The sequence below is a fragment of the Mycteria americana genome, chromosome Z (assembly GCF_035582795.1).
Source record: "Mycteria americana isolate JAX WOST 10 ecotype Jacksonville Zoo and Gardens chromosome Z, USCA_MyAme_1.0, whole genome shotgun sequence".
Taxonomy (NCBI): Eukaryota; Metazoa; Chordata; class Aves; order Ciconiiformes; family Ciconiidae; genus Mycteria; species Mycteria americana.
The window spans coordinates 61,446,961-61,461,115 of record NC_134396.1 but is presented as its reverse complement, the minus strand read 5'-3'; the positions used below and the strand labels follow the sequence as shown (position 1 = coordinate 61,461,115).

The window sequence follows — 14,155 nt, the reverse complement described above, 5'->3', positions numbered from 1 at the left end:
GCATAAGATCCCAAGATTTTCATTGGCTGTTTAAAAAAGGAAAACAAGGTATGAGGTGACAGAAATAATCCATTCAGGTTTTGGATAGCAGATGCTTGGATTTACAATAGTGGCCCAGAAACACACATACATAAATAAAACTGATTCACTTATTACATACTCCTGATAAGACAGTAAGTACTTGGGATAGCTTGCCTACATTTTTATGCGTGTGTTTGTCACTAGGTTAATTTTTTCAACCTTTTTTCCGTGCTGAAGGAGTGTAAAGTCAAATTTTTTTTTAGCCATCTGCTCCCACTATGTTATGCTTATCTCCTCATAAACAGAAGCAGCTTCACCCACAGTGCTCTGTGATTGCTTCGTACAATATACCACCAGCCTAACTGCGCCAAGCATGCCTGCTGTGCAAACCAGCTCATTCTTCCCTCTGAACTAATTGCATCTACTGCTCCAAGTTAACAGAATACTTTTTCTGTATCACCTTTGCAAACCACAACAGCTGTTGCAAGAAAGCCTGCAGTGCATACATAATGCTTGTGGCCTCTTCCTGAATTGTGGCTATGCAAAACATCTTGGGATAATGTGCTTCTCTAGAGGGTGCCAGCTCATGGAGTACAAGACATAATCAATGTAATCATATTAAAAACTATAAAAGTCACCTTAAGCCATGCATCTCATAAGTTTCTGCTATAAAGTTCATCCAAGCTCATGCTCTGTCATTTGCAGAAAGTCCAGACAATAAGAATGATTCTGGATCAAGACATAAATTTAAATATTTCTGATAAAGTTAAATATGTTAAATTCATAAATATATTTCCTCTGGGATTTTCTGGAAGACCTCAACTAAAATTTCTTCAAAGAAAAAACCTCTGCTGACTGAGCTGTTGATTAAAAGAGCTTTTTATTGAAGATCTTTAGATTTTAATACTAATTTAAAACAACAACAAAGTTTATTAAAATATCCTACGGTATCTTTAAAATCATTCAATATAGCAATTTGTATTACCCAAAATCAGTGAAGCTGTGAAGGAACACAATTATTCTAATAATGCCTTCTAATTACTTCTAATGCCTCCAATCTATTGTGTTTTTGTAGTATATCTTGCAATTAAGAATTGCTGATCTCTTCATTACTAAAATAGCTCTTTTCTACCTACAGAACATTGATTAAAAGCTCAAATCACCATTTGTTGACGAATTTTAGTTATAAGTTTCTTTTTCATTTACAGATAATGCCTGCAGGAATCGTATCCTCTTTTCCTTTAATACCCCCTTTCTTCACATATTGTCATATTTACCTCATTCTCTTTCTGGGACAAAAACCTGCCTTCTTAAATTCCAAATATAATGACATTCTACTCTTTTTAATCTTGCAAAACTGCATTATCAACCCAAAGTTTCAAAATATGAAACAAAACCTCCTCATTCAGATGGAGAACCATTTACAGAGTATTTAAATATGAACTATAATGTAGGAAAACAGGAAGTATTGTAGAAATAGGAAAAAGCCAGAAAAACCCTACAGTGTTGGCCATGGTGTCTAGCTCAATGAGAAAGATGAAACAGAACACAGTCACAGAGTGAACAAAATTTAATCTGTAAGAATGCTGGTGTTTGCTTACAGACAGTTTTATAATCTTTTTACCACCTGACTGCTAATTTTAACTATTTAGAAGTTATAGTGCATTGCACAAGTATCTCTAGTTCATTTTAGCACAAAATGACCAAACTTAGTTTAATACACAGCTGTGTACACAGCATTTAAACATAGCCTTTGCACTATTCCATGCTCAACTGGTATCTTCATTGAGCACTACCTGTCTCATAGATGACTGCTTGCTGTTACAGCACAAGTTCTGACTTAGCACAGTACTACCAGGACGGCACAAGCAAAGCTGAAATAACACCCAAACTGCTAAATATAACCTTTAAACTTGATCTAAGAGACTAAAGCCAGCTAGGTCACACTTCAACATGAGAAAACATTTTTTTTTTCCCCTGCAAGAAGCTATTTCTGCATTTAAGAACTCCAACAATGTCATTAAAACAGCTCCATGTGATTTGAATAACAGCAAGTATCAACTAGCATATAAAATAAAAATCAGACCAAATATTGATTTTAGCTCTGGTATATTTAGTAACCACCAAGCTATCCATCATAGTTATAAAAAAATATTTTAAAACACTTATTAACTTAATACTTCCAGGAGTCACTGTATTTTTCATTTTCACTAAGAATTTAAACCCATTAAAACAAGAGTTGCAATGCAACGCCAATAAAAAGAAGTGTAGGGACAGCAAAATATTCTTTTCCTTTAAAAAAGGACCAGATAAAAAGTACAGAGTGTTAGTTCAGACAGGATGTAACTGCAACTGCTAAAGGCTGTGATCCATGGAATGTATAATTCAAGTATGCACAAAGAACCAAATCTGCTAGGAACATTTTTGATATTCCTTCTGTCTGCTCGTATTTTTCCCCAAGAGCTTAGAGTATGATTATTTGCATCGTTGCTTCATAACTCAATGCCTCAGAACTTTCCCAGAAGAAAGTCTGTGACTCACCCAGTGATAAACCATATCCGATAGTTCACTCTTAAACCTTCTATATAGGTGCACATTGCAAGGGAGTCAAGGTATACAGTACCCTGTTAACAACTAGCATCTGGAAGACTGATTCTTGAACTTTCAGGGCTATCGTGTAGTTACATGTTTTTATCCATGTTCATGTACAGAGGACTCCAGATTAACATTGCCACGCTTACCTTTGCTCCTACATCTATAAAATTTTGTACAAAACATTTTAAAAATCCAGAAAACTGTTATGGGCAAATTAAGTTTCTACAAAATCACATGTAGAGCTGATTTATACCTAGTCTTTCTGGTGTAATAACCTCCTACAGTAAGAGCAGATTTGTTCGTAAACAGCAAATGTTTTTTCATTTCCCATAGTACACAAATGCATTTTAAGATCTTAGTGAAATTTAAAGTAATAGTAACATAAATCTAAAGTAAATTTACTGGATTTTTTTAGTACTTATTAAATATCAGTAGTTCTTATGAAATTATGAACATTTTGGAAAAACACATTTCACTCAAAATCACAGAACCAAAGAAGAAAGCTTAAGAAAAATATTAACTCTAATTGGACTTTTTCAGAATACTAGTTCTAAGCATGTAAAACACTAACAGTCTCTCCCTGCCTGCCATTTTATCATTAATATCATTCCACCCTTAAAAAGCAATTCATAGTCTTTGATGAAGAAATACTATTATGTTCTATCCTTGTTTTAGAAAAAAATATGTATCCAGACAGAGGTGTAGGGACAAGTATAAGTATCAACCACAGTGGGAACAATGAGAATATCCAGCAAATGTTTAATATTTCAGTTTTGCATACTGAAGCTCATCTCTATCAACATTTAGTGGTCAAAAACTGAAAAATGTTTCATGCAGCATAGTCAATACTACTGCTCACTTTTCCAAGAGTTTCTTGGCATAGTATCTTACTTTACTTTCATTACATTATTTTTACTTGTCCTACCACTTCAAAGTCTTTTTTAGTTCCATTTTGCATTAGGCAGGATTTCAGAGTTTTAAAAGAATCATTTGTATGTTAAGTGATGCATAATTTTTCTGTCCATTATTTTAATAAAGCAAACATTTTAACAGCCTCAGGGATACTAATTACATTTTACGCTCCACTACAAGGCCTACAAAAATTTAGGCAGGTAAAATGCCAAAATACAGACTTACTTAGTCCACATCCCTTTGACTTTCAGTAAATGCTTAGACCATATGAGCTTTTATATAGCTAAGGTCAATTCAGTTAGTACTTAACAGCATTGGCTTAAGCCACTTTTTACCAGGATCATAACCACACTTACAGCACATGCTGTGACCGCACACTGCTGTAGTTAAGATTGCTACTGAGATTTATATAAGACAGACTAGTTTAAACCAATTCCTTCAAAACTATCTCAAGGACATATGCACAATCAGGAAAACAACCCTCTCAAGCATAATGCCGATATAATTTTATGACTCGAAGTGTCAACACTTGAAAATGGAATTAAACACTGGAGTCTCTTCAGACTTGAAGGGTGCATCATCTTCAATATATGACTATTATCTCATCCAGCACTGCATACTTCTTGTCTTTTCTCTCTGGAAAAGAGAAGTTGCCAGGGGACCTCATCACAGTATTCCAGTACTTAAAGGGCAGCTACAAAGAGGACAGAGGCTCTCTCTTCACAAGGAGCCACATGGAGAGGACAAGGAGCAACAGGTATCAATTGCACTGGGAGGTGTTTCATCTCAATATAAGAAAATTTTTTACAGTGAGAACAATCAATTACTGGAAAAACCTCCCCAGGGATGTGGTGAAGTCCCCATCACTGGAGGTTTTCAAGATGTGACCACACAAGGTGCCAGATAATCTCATCCAGACTTCCTTTCCCACAAAAGGGTGGACCAGATGATCTTTTGAGGTCTCTTCCAACATGGGCTGCTCTATGATTCCATGATTCTGGTCCAGCAGACTTTTGCAGGGGGTCCCACGTGAAAGAAAAAAAACATAGCATGAAGAAGTGGTCCCACATGGAGAACTGAAGAAGTGAATTATAAAACGTAAGAAAAAGTCTGAAAGGAACACAGTAAATTCTCAAATGTATGGCAAGGCCTGAGTATTAGAGACCTGGTAGTTTTCAGAGTCTCTATGGACCTCCACTCTGAATAATTATCTTTTATGACCTCTAAAATTTCATGCATGGATTCTTTCATTCTTGCCATAAGATCAAATCACTCAGACAACCCAAAAGGCCTAATACAACATTATGTACTTCTGACAAAAAAAACCCAAAAAGTTGAAAGCGTTTGGAATTTGAAAATAAAACAATTTTAAGGAATTTATTTTTAACATTGAGTTCTTCCAATTATGGAAGATAATGTACAGGCCAGATTAATAACTTGACTTCTGTCCTCTCAGATGCTTGCTCCAATCAGAAATAGGGGAGGCAGAATTTGGATGACTAGTAAGTCAGCAGGGTCTGTTTTTTTCATAGATATGTTTCTTGTCAGATGTTTCTGACAGGCACCTCAGGTGATGTTCTAGTTGCATCAGTGTGACCAAATTAATTTATTTGTAATACAGAAGGTTAAGTAAGAGGAGAACTTATCCTGAAGTATTATTCATTTTCTGCACCTTATTTACTCAATGCTATGCTTGGCAGGTTAAGACAAGTATTTTAGTTCTACACATAATACAGATCCTTTTTATGCCCCTTCACTTACATTGTGAATATATAAAATTTTGCTCTTTGGAACTGTGCAGTTTTGAGCTTAAAGAACTTTTCAACTATTGGAGAAAACTGGATCAACTATCTCTCTTCTCATTTTTTTACTATTCAATGAATTCTGCTGGTTTATGCATGACTAACTATCTTCTTTACTCTCATTTAAATAAAAGTATGGTTCACAGTCAAAAACACAGGGAACAAAATTCCAGCACGAAGTTGTTCAAAGAAGGTATCTGGAAAATACTTTATTTCCAATATCTTTCCCATATGGAAATAGGACTTTACCCCATGTTACTTAATTCCCTTGATGATTCTCAAGAGTTATCTGTTGTAATCAACCATTGTTTCACTAGCTAGTTAGCTCCTGATTTATGTCTGTCAGCAATAATGTGCAAGAGTGAAGCAGAGAGAAATAAATGTTAATAAGGAATAGAGTGAAATGAGACAAACATCATTACCAAAAAATCCAGGCACCGCAGTAAAATTATATGCAAAATATTAGCTTCTTTCTAAACAAGGAAATACTGTCAATTTTTTTCAGGTTCAGCTATTTTTATTGCAACAGGTCATTAGAATCTAAATTTAGCGTACATGCTAACAACTGCTTAGAGAAAAATCAAATTTTGTCATTTACAATACAGGACAAGAAATAGGTTCCACCACAGCAATTATTATTAGGAAACAGCAGTAATCTAAGCTAAGTAAGTGACAGCCCAGAAGCTACTCTCAACACCATAATGAAAGAGAAATCAAAGATTATGCTATCTAGAAGAAGAGACAGATAACAAAATGGATTATCTACACACAGTCCTTTCTCGTATCATAACGCTCCCACTGATCTGATCTGCCAAAAACACTGCCTATGGGCAGGCAGAGGTAGTAGTTAAGTGCCGTAAAGCCGTAATCACCCAGAATATGCTCAAATAATGGATCTTCCAAAAATCAAAATCCACTACCAAAGACAGTTGAATTCTCAGCAGAAAAAAAAAAAACTAAAACAATGATCAAATTTTAGCTTTATAGAGGAAGGTGGCATATGAATTACACACAACAGAAGTAAATAACTTAAGTCAGTTTTAAAATGACTGGACAAAAAAACACCTTTAGAAAACGTGCAGCACACTTCTGTTTGTTCCCGATTTTGCAGAGATTACCTGTCTTACATGTACACACTGCGAGGAAGTTCTGTCAGCAGCAAGTACATAAGAGAAGGGGAGCAAAAAGGAAGGCCATCTAGAAGACCTAGCTACTCCCCAAGTTAATTTTCAAGAAAGGGACACTAATCACAGTACAAATTAATTGAAAAGGGCTGTTGTGTAATAGAGGGCTGGAGTTTAGCTGCAACCATTGGATCTTTTCTTTGAAGATATTAATCTGTTTCCCCCAGCCAAAAAAAAAAAGGGGGAGTGGAAGCTGCAAAATAACAGGAATAATTAGAGGCTTTGGCTAAGAAAGCTAAAACTATTTTTGCAGGTTTTGAAAGGAACAGAAAAGAATGACGACCAATTGTTTTCCTTTACCTACCCCTCCCTCCAAACGAATAGATAAGGAAAAAGTATTTTCTTCTGCTTTTTCTAACTCAGGAATACACTCTACAATTGAGAATAGCCAGTTTACAAAATCTGTGATTTTTTACTTTCACTGGCAAATTTGGTAGAGCTCAACTAACGAGATTATGAATGGAAACGCTTTCTCACTTAATGGCAAGTCATGTATCCGTGGTCAGGCACCTTGGCGTATGACAAATGTTCTGCAGAATTTGAAATGGATTGCAGTGAAATAAATTCCATAAAATCTATTCACAAAGCTGCAGTTAAATTGAAATACATTGAAATGAATCCCATAAGTTCCTAGATGTAAATTCCATCTGTTTCACCATCTTCCTCTGAAGGCCAAAATAATGTGACTAAAACCTAGAAGCTACTCTTCCGTTTCACTTGCACCAATATAACCTAATTGCTATACTACAGTAAGATCCTAAAAGCAACTCCCAGATTTGATATAAAACAGATTTCATCCCCCTAAAGCAAATTACGTGTAAGACAAAGTAGATCTTTTTTTGAATTAGCAGCATGTTGACTAACAGTACTACATTTAAACTATTCTAACATCATAGTCGTAAGGCTTTGGCTTTGAAGTTTGCAAATTCCCACCTCCTCTCCCCTCTGGAAGTGGTAGTAATCTTTTAACTGATCAAAAGGTGATCCAATGATGAAGATAATTTTTTCCATTAGTAAAACTGTTGTTATTAATACTTTTTCTACAATATACTTTCAGTAATGACCCTGAATGGAAATGGCAGCTTTGTCAACAAATTACACCTGGACAAATAATCCTAGTCTTATGGAAATACTTAAGAAATAGAAACAAAACCCTTGTTTATACCACCCAGCAGGCAGTATTTTTTATACATGTTGAAAAACTTCCCTCTAAGACACACTATTATAACAATATATGGGTAGAAATATCTTACAGGCATCATGCCATCTACAAGAACCCAAGTCATCAGGACGAAATTCTGCTCCATTTTGACCTGTAGCAAAACCACTCCTATATGTGATTTTGGACAGCCAAATCAAGCTAGCTAATGGAAACAAATATTTCAGAACACTTACATATTTGTGAATTCACACCGAAAGCCTGCAGTCCCCAGAAGTTTTAAAAAAGCACAATAAACGAGGAACTGCAAAGTAGTTATAAACTAGAACAAAGACTGGAGTTAAGACAGCCGTTTACCCAAGAGCTGTGTTCATTGCATTTGACAGTTCAAAAGGGCCAGAGGCCTTTTACCTCTCCAGGAGCTGTGTGCTCTGCTGCACTGCAGCTCCCTACCAGTATGGCCATAGGGGAACTGGTCAGGAGCAAAATCAAGAATCTCATTGTAAGAACCAACACAAGAGGAAACCTAAAGCAATGGCAGTGCTAAACTTTAGACAGCAATTTGAATTCCAAACAAATTCAAACTTATGGTATTACAGACAAGTTCCAGCCACAGAAGAAATTTAATGGTTTGACCAGTTTTTCCATGCCCCACTGACAAGCATGTGATGAAACCACAAAAACAAAAAGTTAAGTTTCTTTTCAAAGACTTATAAAGAATTCAACCAGTAGCATTTCCCAACTTCTGGATTTAGAAGAAGTTGGCTATGAATGATGCACAATGCAGATACAAACGTGCAGCGTGCAAAATTAGAGCCTTTCCTAGAAAATCTGTAATTTGAGCATCTAACTCAGACACACCATTGTGGTACATAAAGAAATGCTGCCTGGTGGGTTTATATGACATGTTAGTTCAATCTAATAACAGGAGAAAAACATACTCAATAACAGCAACCGAGTCACACGAGATTAAGTTTTACCTTCAAAACTTACATTCAAGACTCCTGTGCCAAAGCCACACTCAATTATCCACTAAGAAAATCCTTGAAAAGTAGCGTCATACCATTCACAATGCAGTAACAGGAACCTAAGTCCACTAATGTTATTAACATTGTATTACAATCTAGGGTATTTTCATTAGGGCAGGGACAGCTGTAATAATTCTATAACCACAGCTTAAGCCTTATTGGCAGTTCAGGAGGGTGGGTGTTGATGTTCCTAAGGAAAAAAAAAAAATGCACAACCAAAAAGCCCAACAAAACCCCCAAACTACATGTGGCCAGTATTTGTTCTGCTTAAATTCTAAGGAACATTTGCCAAAAGTCAGAAAGTTTTTAATATGATGGACAGCAAATAGGCAGGAAAGGATGTGACACTTTCATAAGAGGCTACAAAATTCTACTTTCAGCTTTCCTATTACTGCAATGCAAAATACTTATGCAGGGAGAAAAAAAAAATGCTTATTTCATTGTGTATGTTCTAACATCTTAGGCAACAAGCAAAAATTTTCTACACAAATCAGTTTTCAATTTTGCAGAATAATGATTCACTATGAAGTTAGATGCATTAACTCAAAACAAACAAAACCAAATTTCAAGTGACAAAGTGAAAACACCCAATATTTACAGTCATCTTTCTCACAATCTTACAGGTTGTTGTATTTAATTGTTCACGTATTCCTTATCTTGTCAGCTGGTTACAGCCGAGAAGGCAGAAAGATTTCCATGATTTTCATCCTCACAAAAACACTCCCTTCTGGCTGATCAGAAAGCAAGCGTCTACTAGACACACTTGAAATTTTTATTTTACATGTTATAACTCACCTGCTTGGGAAGCCGGAAAAGAGAATTTTTGTAAAATATATCTTTAGCCTGACTCCATGTTCCATCGATGATGATCATAACAGATGGACTAGAAGACATCACAGCAACTTCTTCCAAATTGGTTGCTTCAGCTCCAGGATACAAAATTAAAGTATTGGGATTTCTGCACACAGTTGCTAATTCAGGATACCTTCAATGCACAGACACACAAAATGACAATAATTATTAAAAGTTTTCATGACAAATACATACTTCCAGATATTCCAAGTTACTAACTCCCACTCATCTTCTCCAAATTTTACTTAAGTTTCAAAAGAAGTCCATTAATCAGGTACTACTTTCTCTTTCCAGCACCTCAAAAGTTGTTGGTTCTCCCTCAGCTCCTAAGGGGGAAGGAAAAACCATCCACAAAAGTAATCAATGAAAGCTTGATAAAGGAATATATCAGGAATATTTTCTGATGCCTTAATCATTAAGTCTCTAATGTCTATTTGAACCAAAGAAGTTTTTAATTGTTTACCAAAATTTAACATACGTATTCTAGCAAAATTTGTTCAAGAACTTGACACAAAAATACTACAATCATGCCATTTTGAACCTTGTATATATAAAGAACATCAGCAATTCATGATCCACATCTACAGGACATTTTTGAAAATTTTACCATCTCAATTTATCTTTTTTTTTCTTTTAATCACTACTTCTACAGTTACAGTCGGCAAACTTGTACATTGTCTTCTTCCTTCCTGTTGGCTTCTACATTTGGCAATGGTACCAGAGGAATAACTACTGTCTATTAAGTGTTCACTTAATGTACACGGAAATTCCTGAAGTTTTTGCAGGACACCACTGTAAGTTAGTCTATAAAAATCTACAAAAGGCATTGTCACTTTAGTAGTATTGGAAGCCTCAAAAACCACCTAGTCAAGTAGGCTGGTGAGGGAGAACCTGAGAAAAAGCTGGCCTTGTAATAAAGACTGCATTAGTTGTCTTGAATCAATTTCAGCAGTATCATCATGTAGCCTTCAGAATCTCCTCAATCAGTAAGCAGGAAGAAATACAAAGCAAGGGCTGACTGTTTGAAGCATGTGACAAAGAATAAGAATTTAATTCTGCATAATACCTCAGAAGTTATAAAGAGTAACTGATGTGGTAGGAGGAGAAGAGCAATATGTAGTTGAAATAGCATGTGACTATTTGTGCCCTGAAGTGGAAAGGGAAGCCAGTACAGCTTATCAGAGAAAATAAGGTGTATCAGAACGAGGTTAACAATAGTCAGCACACAAAGTGGGCTCTTCATGCGACCTATCAAGAACCACTAGGTCCAAGAGCATTGATACAGACACAAGAAGGATGTCGATATGCAAGTTCACACAGAGAAATTCCTAATGCCACTGTGACCCCACAGCTTTTAAGTCCCAGGAGTTGGGCACCTACACCACTCCTCCAAAAATCAAGCAAGAATCTCCTTTCTTAAGGGGGGGGGGGGGGGGGGGGGGGGGACGGGACGTCATGGAAGAAAGAAATTCTTAATAAGGGGTTTTGAGTTGATATATACTAGGCGTACTTCAAATCTGTGCACTCCATTATCACTCTCTGGGGATATATGTGAAAACACAATTTTATCAGTGTTAGGTTCAGGCAGAATTGCAGTGCCTAAGACATTGAGATCCTGAGCTTAAGACTCGCATAGGACCATATGGGAAATATCTGAAATGAAAGAGGAACTGAATTCAGTGTAACAATAAGCCCAGAGCTAGTATTCCAATATTTCACCATCCTTGCCCCCCCAAGCAAACAGTCCAGACTGATCCAACACTACGTGGTTCATTACAGTCAACATTATTTACTAAAAAGAGAGTAATGATCTTTCCTTCCAAAAGGAACACTAAAACAAGCGTAAATAGAGACAGAAAATCTGTAAGATAAGTCTGTGGCAAATAGAAGTACATGGAAACTTCTCTGCCCACTATTTTTTTAAACCTTACTTACATTATGGTAATTTATACCAGTATCACTTTAGTTTAACCAAGAATCATGCTACACAAAATCAAAAGCAAGGGGATATCTCACTACAGGCTACCTAGCACTCAAGGTTTACATCTAGAAAATTGGTCATTATTTTCAGATGTTTGTCTTGAGAAACAACTCCTTGAAGAGCAAAGTACCATAATTCTAGGATAGCAGAGCTTTCAAATCATTATCATCTCTTAGATGATTTAAAAAATAATAAAATAATGAATTCTTAAAAATAATCCAAAACCAAAATTATTATGAAGCACTACAAGTTCATATTATGAACACTACAACTGAAGTCTTAATCTTCGAAATACAATTCAGTAGTAAACAGTGGTTTTCAATGCATACTCATCCAAGAATTCCAGTCATTTCAGTTTACAACAGTTCATATGCAGAAGCAAAGGCAGGAGGGTGGTTCAAACAAATTTTGTAAATTTGTCCCACAAATTTAAGCTAGGATTTGAGGGCTGATTATACCTACACTGCCATAAGAAATCATAACACTTTACAAACTAGGAGGAGTTGCTGCTATCTTCAAAGGGTTTACTATCCACAGACTTAATTCTAGAGTGACACTGAGAACATGCAGAGAGCTATTTAGTACTCTTTGGTTTCATAGGAACAGGTTCTCAGAAATATATGCTGCACAACCGCTTCTAGGTTATGGTTCACACTGACAGCCACAGTCCACATTAGTAGCTTTATTAAAACCTGTGTCTTCCATTCATAAAACACGCTTGTTCTTCCTTCCTTAGAACAGCACAGGAGGAATGAGCTAAACATAAACACCTAACTATTCTCTTAGAAAGCGATATAGTTTGTATAAAACAAGTTCAAAAAACTTTTGTATGTATTTCTATACAGGTACATCCTGTTAATTCCACTGCAGGTTTTGTATTTGCTGGGTTTTAAGACTTTGCTTCCTGTTAGCTGTTGCTGATACATAGTACAATTAGACATTTGCTACTCGCATACTACCACCATTAAGAATTTGTCCCCCGAAACAGTTTTTATGTACATCCTTCAGCTGCATGTAATTAGATCTCTGAAAGAAATGAAAAGTCTCAGTAAAAGACTGAATTTGTATCTGGTAAATAAAAATGAATCTGCTAACTGAACGAATTGATATGGCATTCAAAAGGCAACTATATATCAACAATATCACTTTTCACAGCCACTTAGCAAGAATATGCTTCTGATGTGCTTGCTTTGGGTAAGCACTGTAATACAGTGTATTCAATCACCCACTACTACTTCTGATATACTGCTATAGGGCAGGATTTTCTCTACAAGAGTCAGATATTTTTAAAGGAAACTTATAGGAAACAATTGTGAAAAATTAGCCATTTCACTATAATGTTGAAATAGAGCTGTTGCCTGCTGAGCTCTTTTGAAAACCTGATCCAGACCCTACAGTACAACTTTATTTTCCATATAAGCTTTCACTTCTATGCTTAAGCTTACTACAGCATATAAGTAAAAGGACTAAATTAGTTTTCATCTTCACAGAGCTTTACTTCTAAAAGTAAGTGGATATAATCCTACTATAAAAACACATTCAAACAATGTTAATATTGATTTTTTTTTAATACCAATAATTTATTCCATTGTTTAAGCACAAGAGTGATTTGAGACAAATAGTATGGCTTATGAAAAATACAGGAGACAATTTCATTAAGACTGATGTTTGTATTCATCACGACTCATGAAATATTAAAGGATATATGCCAGTTTTGAAACTCTTCTCAGAGCCACAGCAGAAGCTCCTTACTCAGTCCTGTGCTACCCAAGAAAATGTATTTTTGCTTTTTATCCCTGCCTAAATTTCCCCTGCAAAAAAAGGTGGAGTCAAAAACTCAGTACCAGGGTCAGCTGGCAGTCCAGACTGCCTTGTTTAGAATGATTGGACAGAAATGTCAGGCCACACACTAGATCAACTGCACTGGGAGTTAGATAAGCAACTTCTTCGCAAGACACATCTCTGATCCCAAGTCCTCCAAATTGCTAAAAGCTAAGAGAGGAATTGGGTAAGTCTCACCAGGCTTGTAGCCACTCTTCTGTGAGCTCTTTATCCTTTGGGGTAGTTTTTGTTTTGTTTCTTTTAAATTCAAGCTGCTTTTATTTAAATTCAGAAACATAATTCTGTAGTCCAGCTAGACTTGTACATGTGGGGAAATTAAACCCAACAGAAACACAGAGGTAAGTTAGGAGCAGAAGGCCACGTTTGGATAAGCACAAGGACAAGCTATGAGTACAAGCACCAGCAGTCACACCAGAATAAGCGAGTCCAAGCTACCGAAGGAACAGTTGATTATGATGATGGCAGATTTTCACACAGCAGCTGGCCACTTTTCTTGCCATCTTGTGGCATATAGTAGTACACAGTTTCACAGCATTTGTGACTTCGAACATGGCAAAGCACAACATGCCTGTCATCAAGACATGTAGCTTTGGCAGGGCAGATGCAGAATGAGGGGGGATATTTGTGCTGGGGGCAGCAGTTGCTGTAGACAAGATAGCTGGACCACATGCCTCACAACAAAGCTTTGTTTATGAAATCTCTGCAAATGACTTTGCCCACTAGTTTATGACAACCTGGATTCAGGAACAATTCAGTGAAAGAAGTTCCTCCTTCAATTG

General features: G+C 36.2%; 1 protein-coding gene across 3 annotated transcripts in view; it reads right to left on the bottom strand.

Annotated features, from left to right (window-relative positions):
• Positions 1-14,155, bottom strand: part of DTWD2 (DTW motif tRNA-uridine aminocarboxypropyltransferase 2) — a 102,498-nt gene that overhangs the window by 30,473 nt on the left and 57,870 nt on the right. For 2 of the 3 annotated variants that reach the window (XM_075527368.1, XM_075527367.1), the window contains exon 4: positions 9,497-9,686. In XM_075527368.1, the coding sequence (XP_075383483.1) occupies positions 9,497-9,686 (190 nt within the window). Of the gene's footprint in view, positions 1-4,021; positions 4,605-9,496; positions 9,687-14,155 lie in introns of those variants that run through there. The other variant, XM_075527369.1, reaches the window with a different exon arrangement.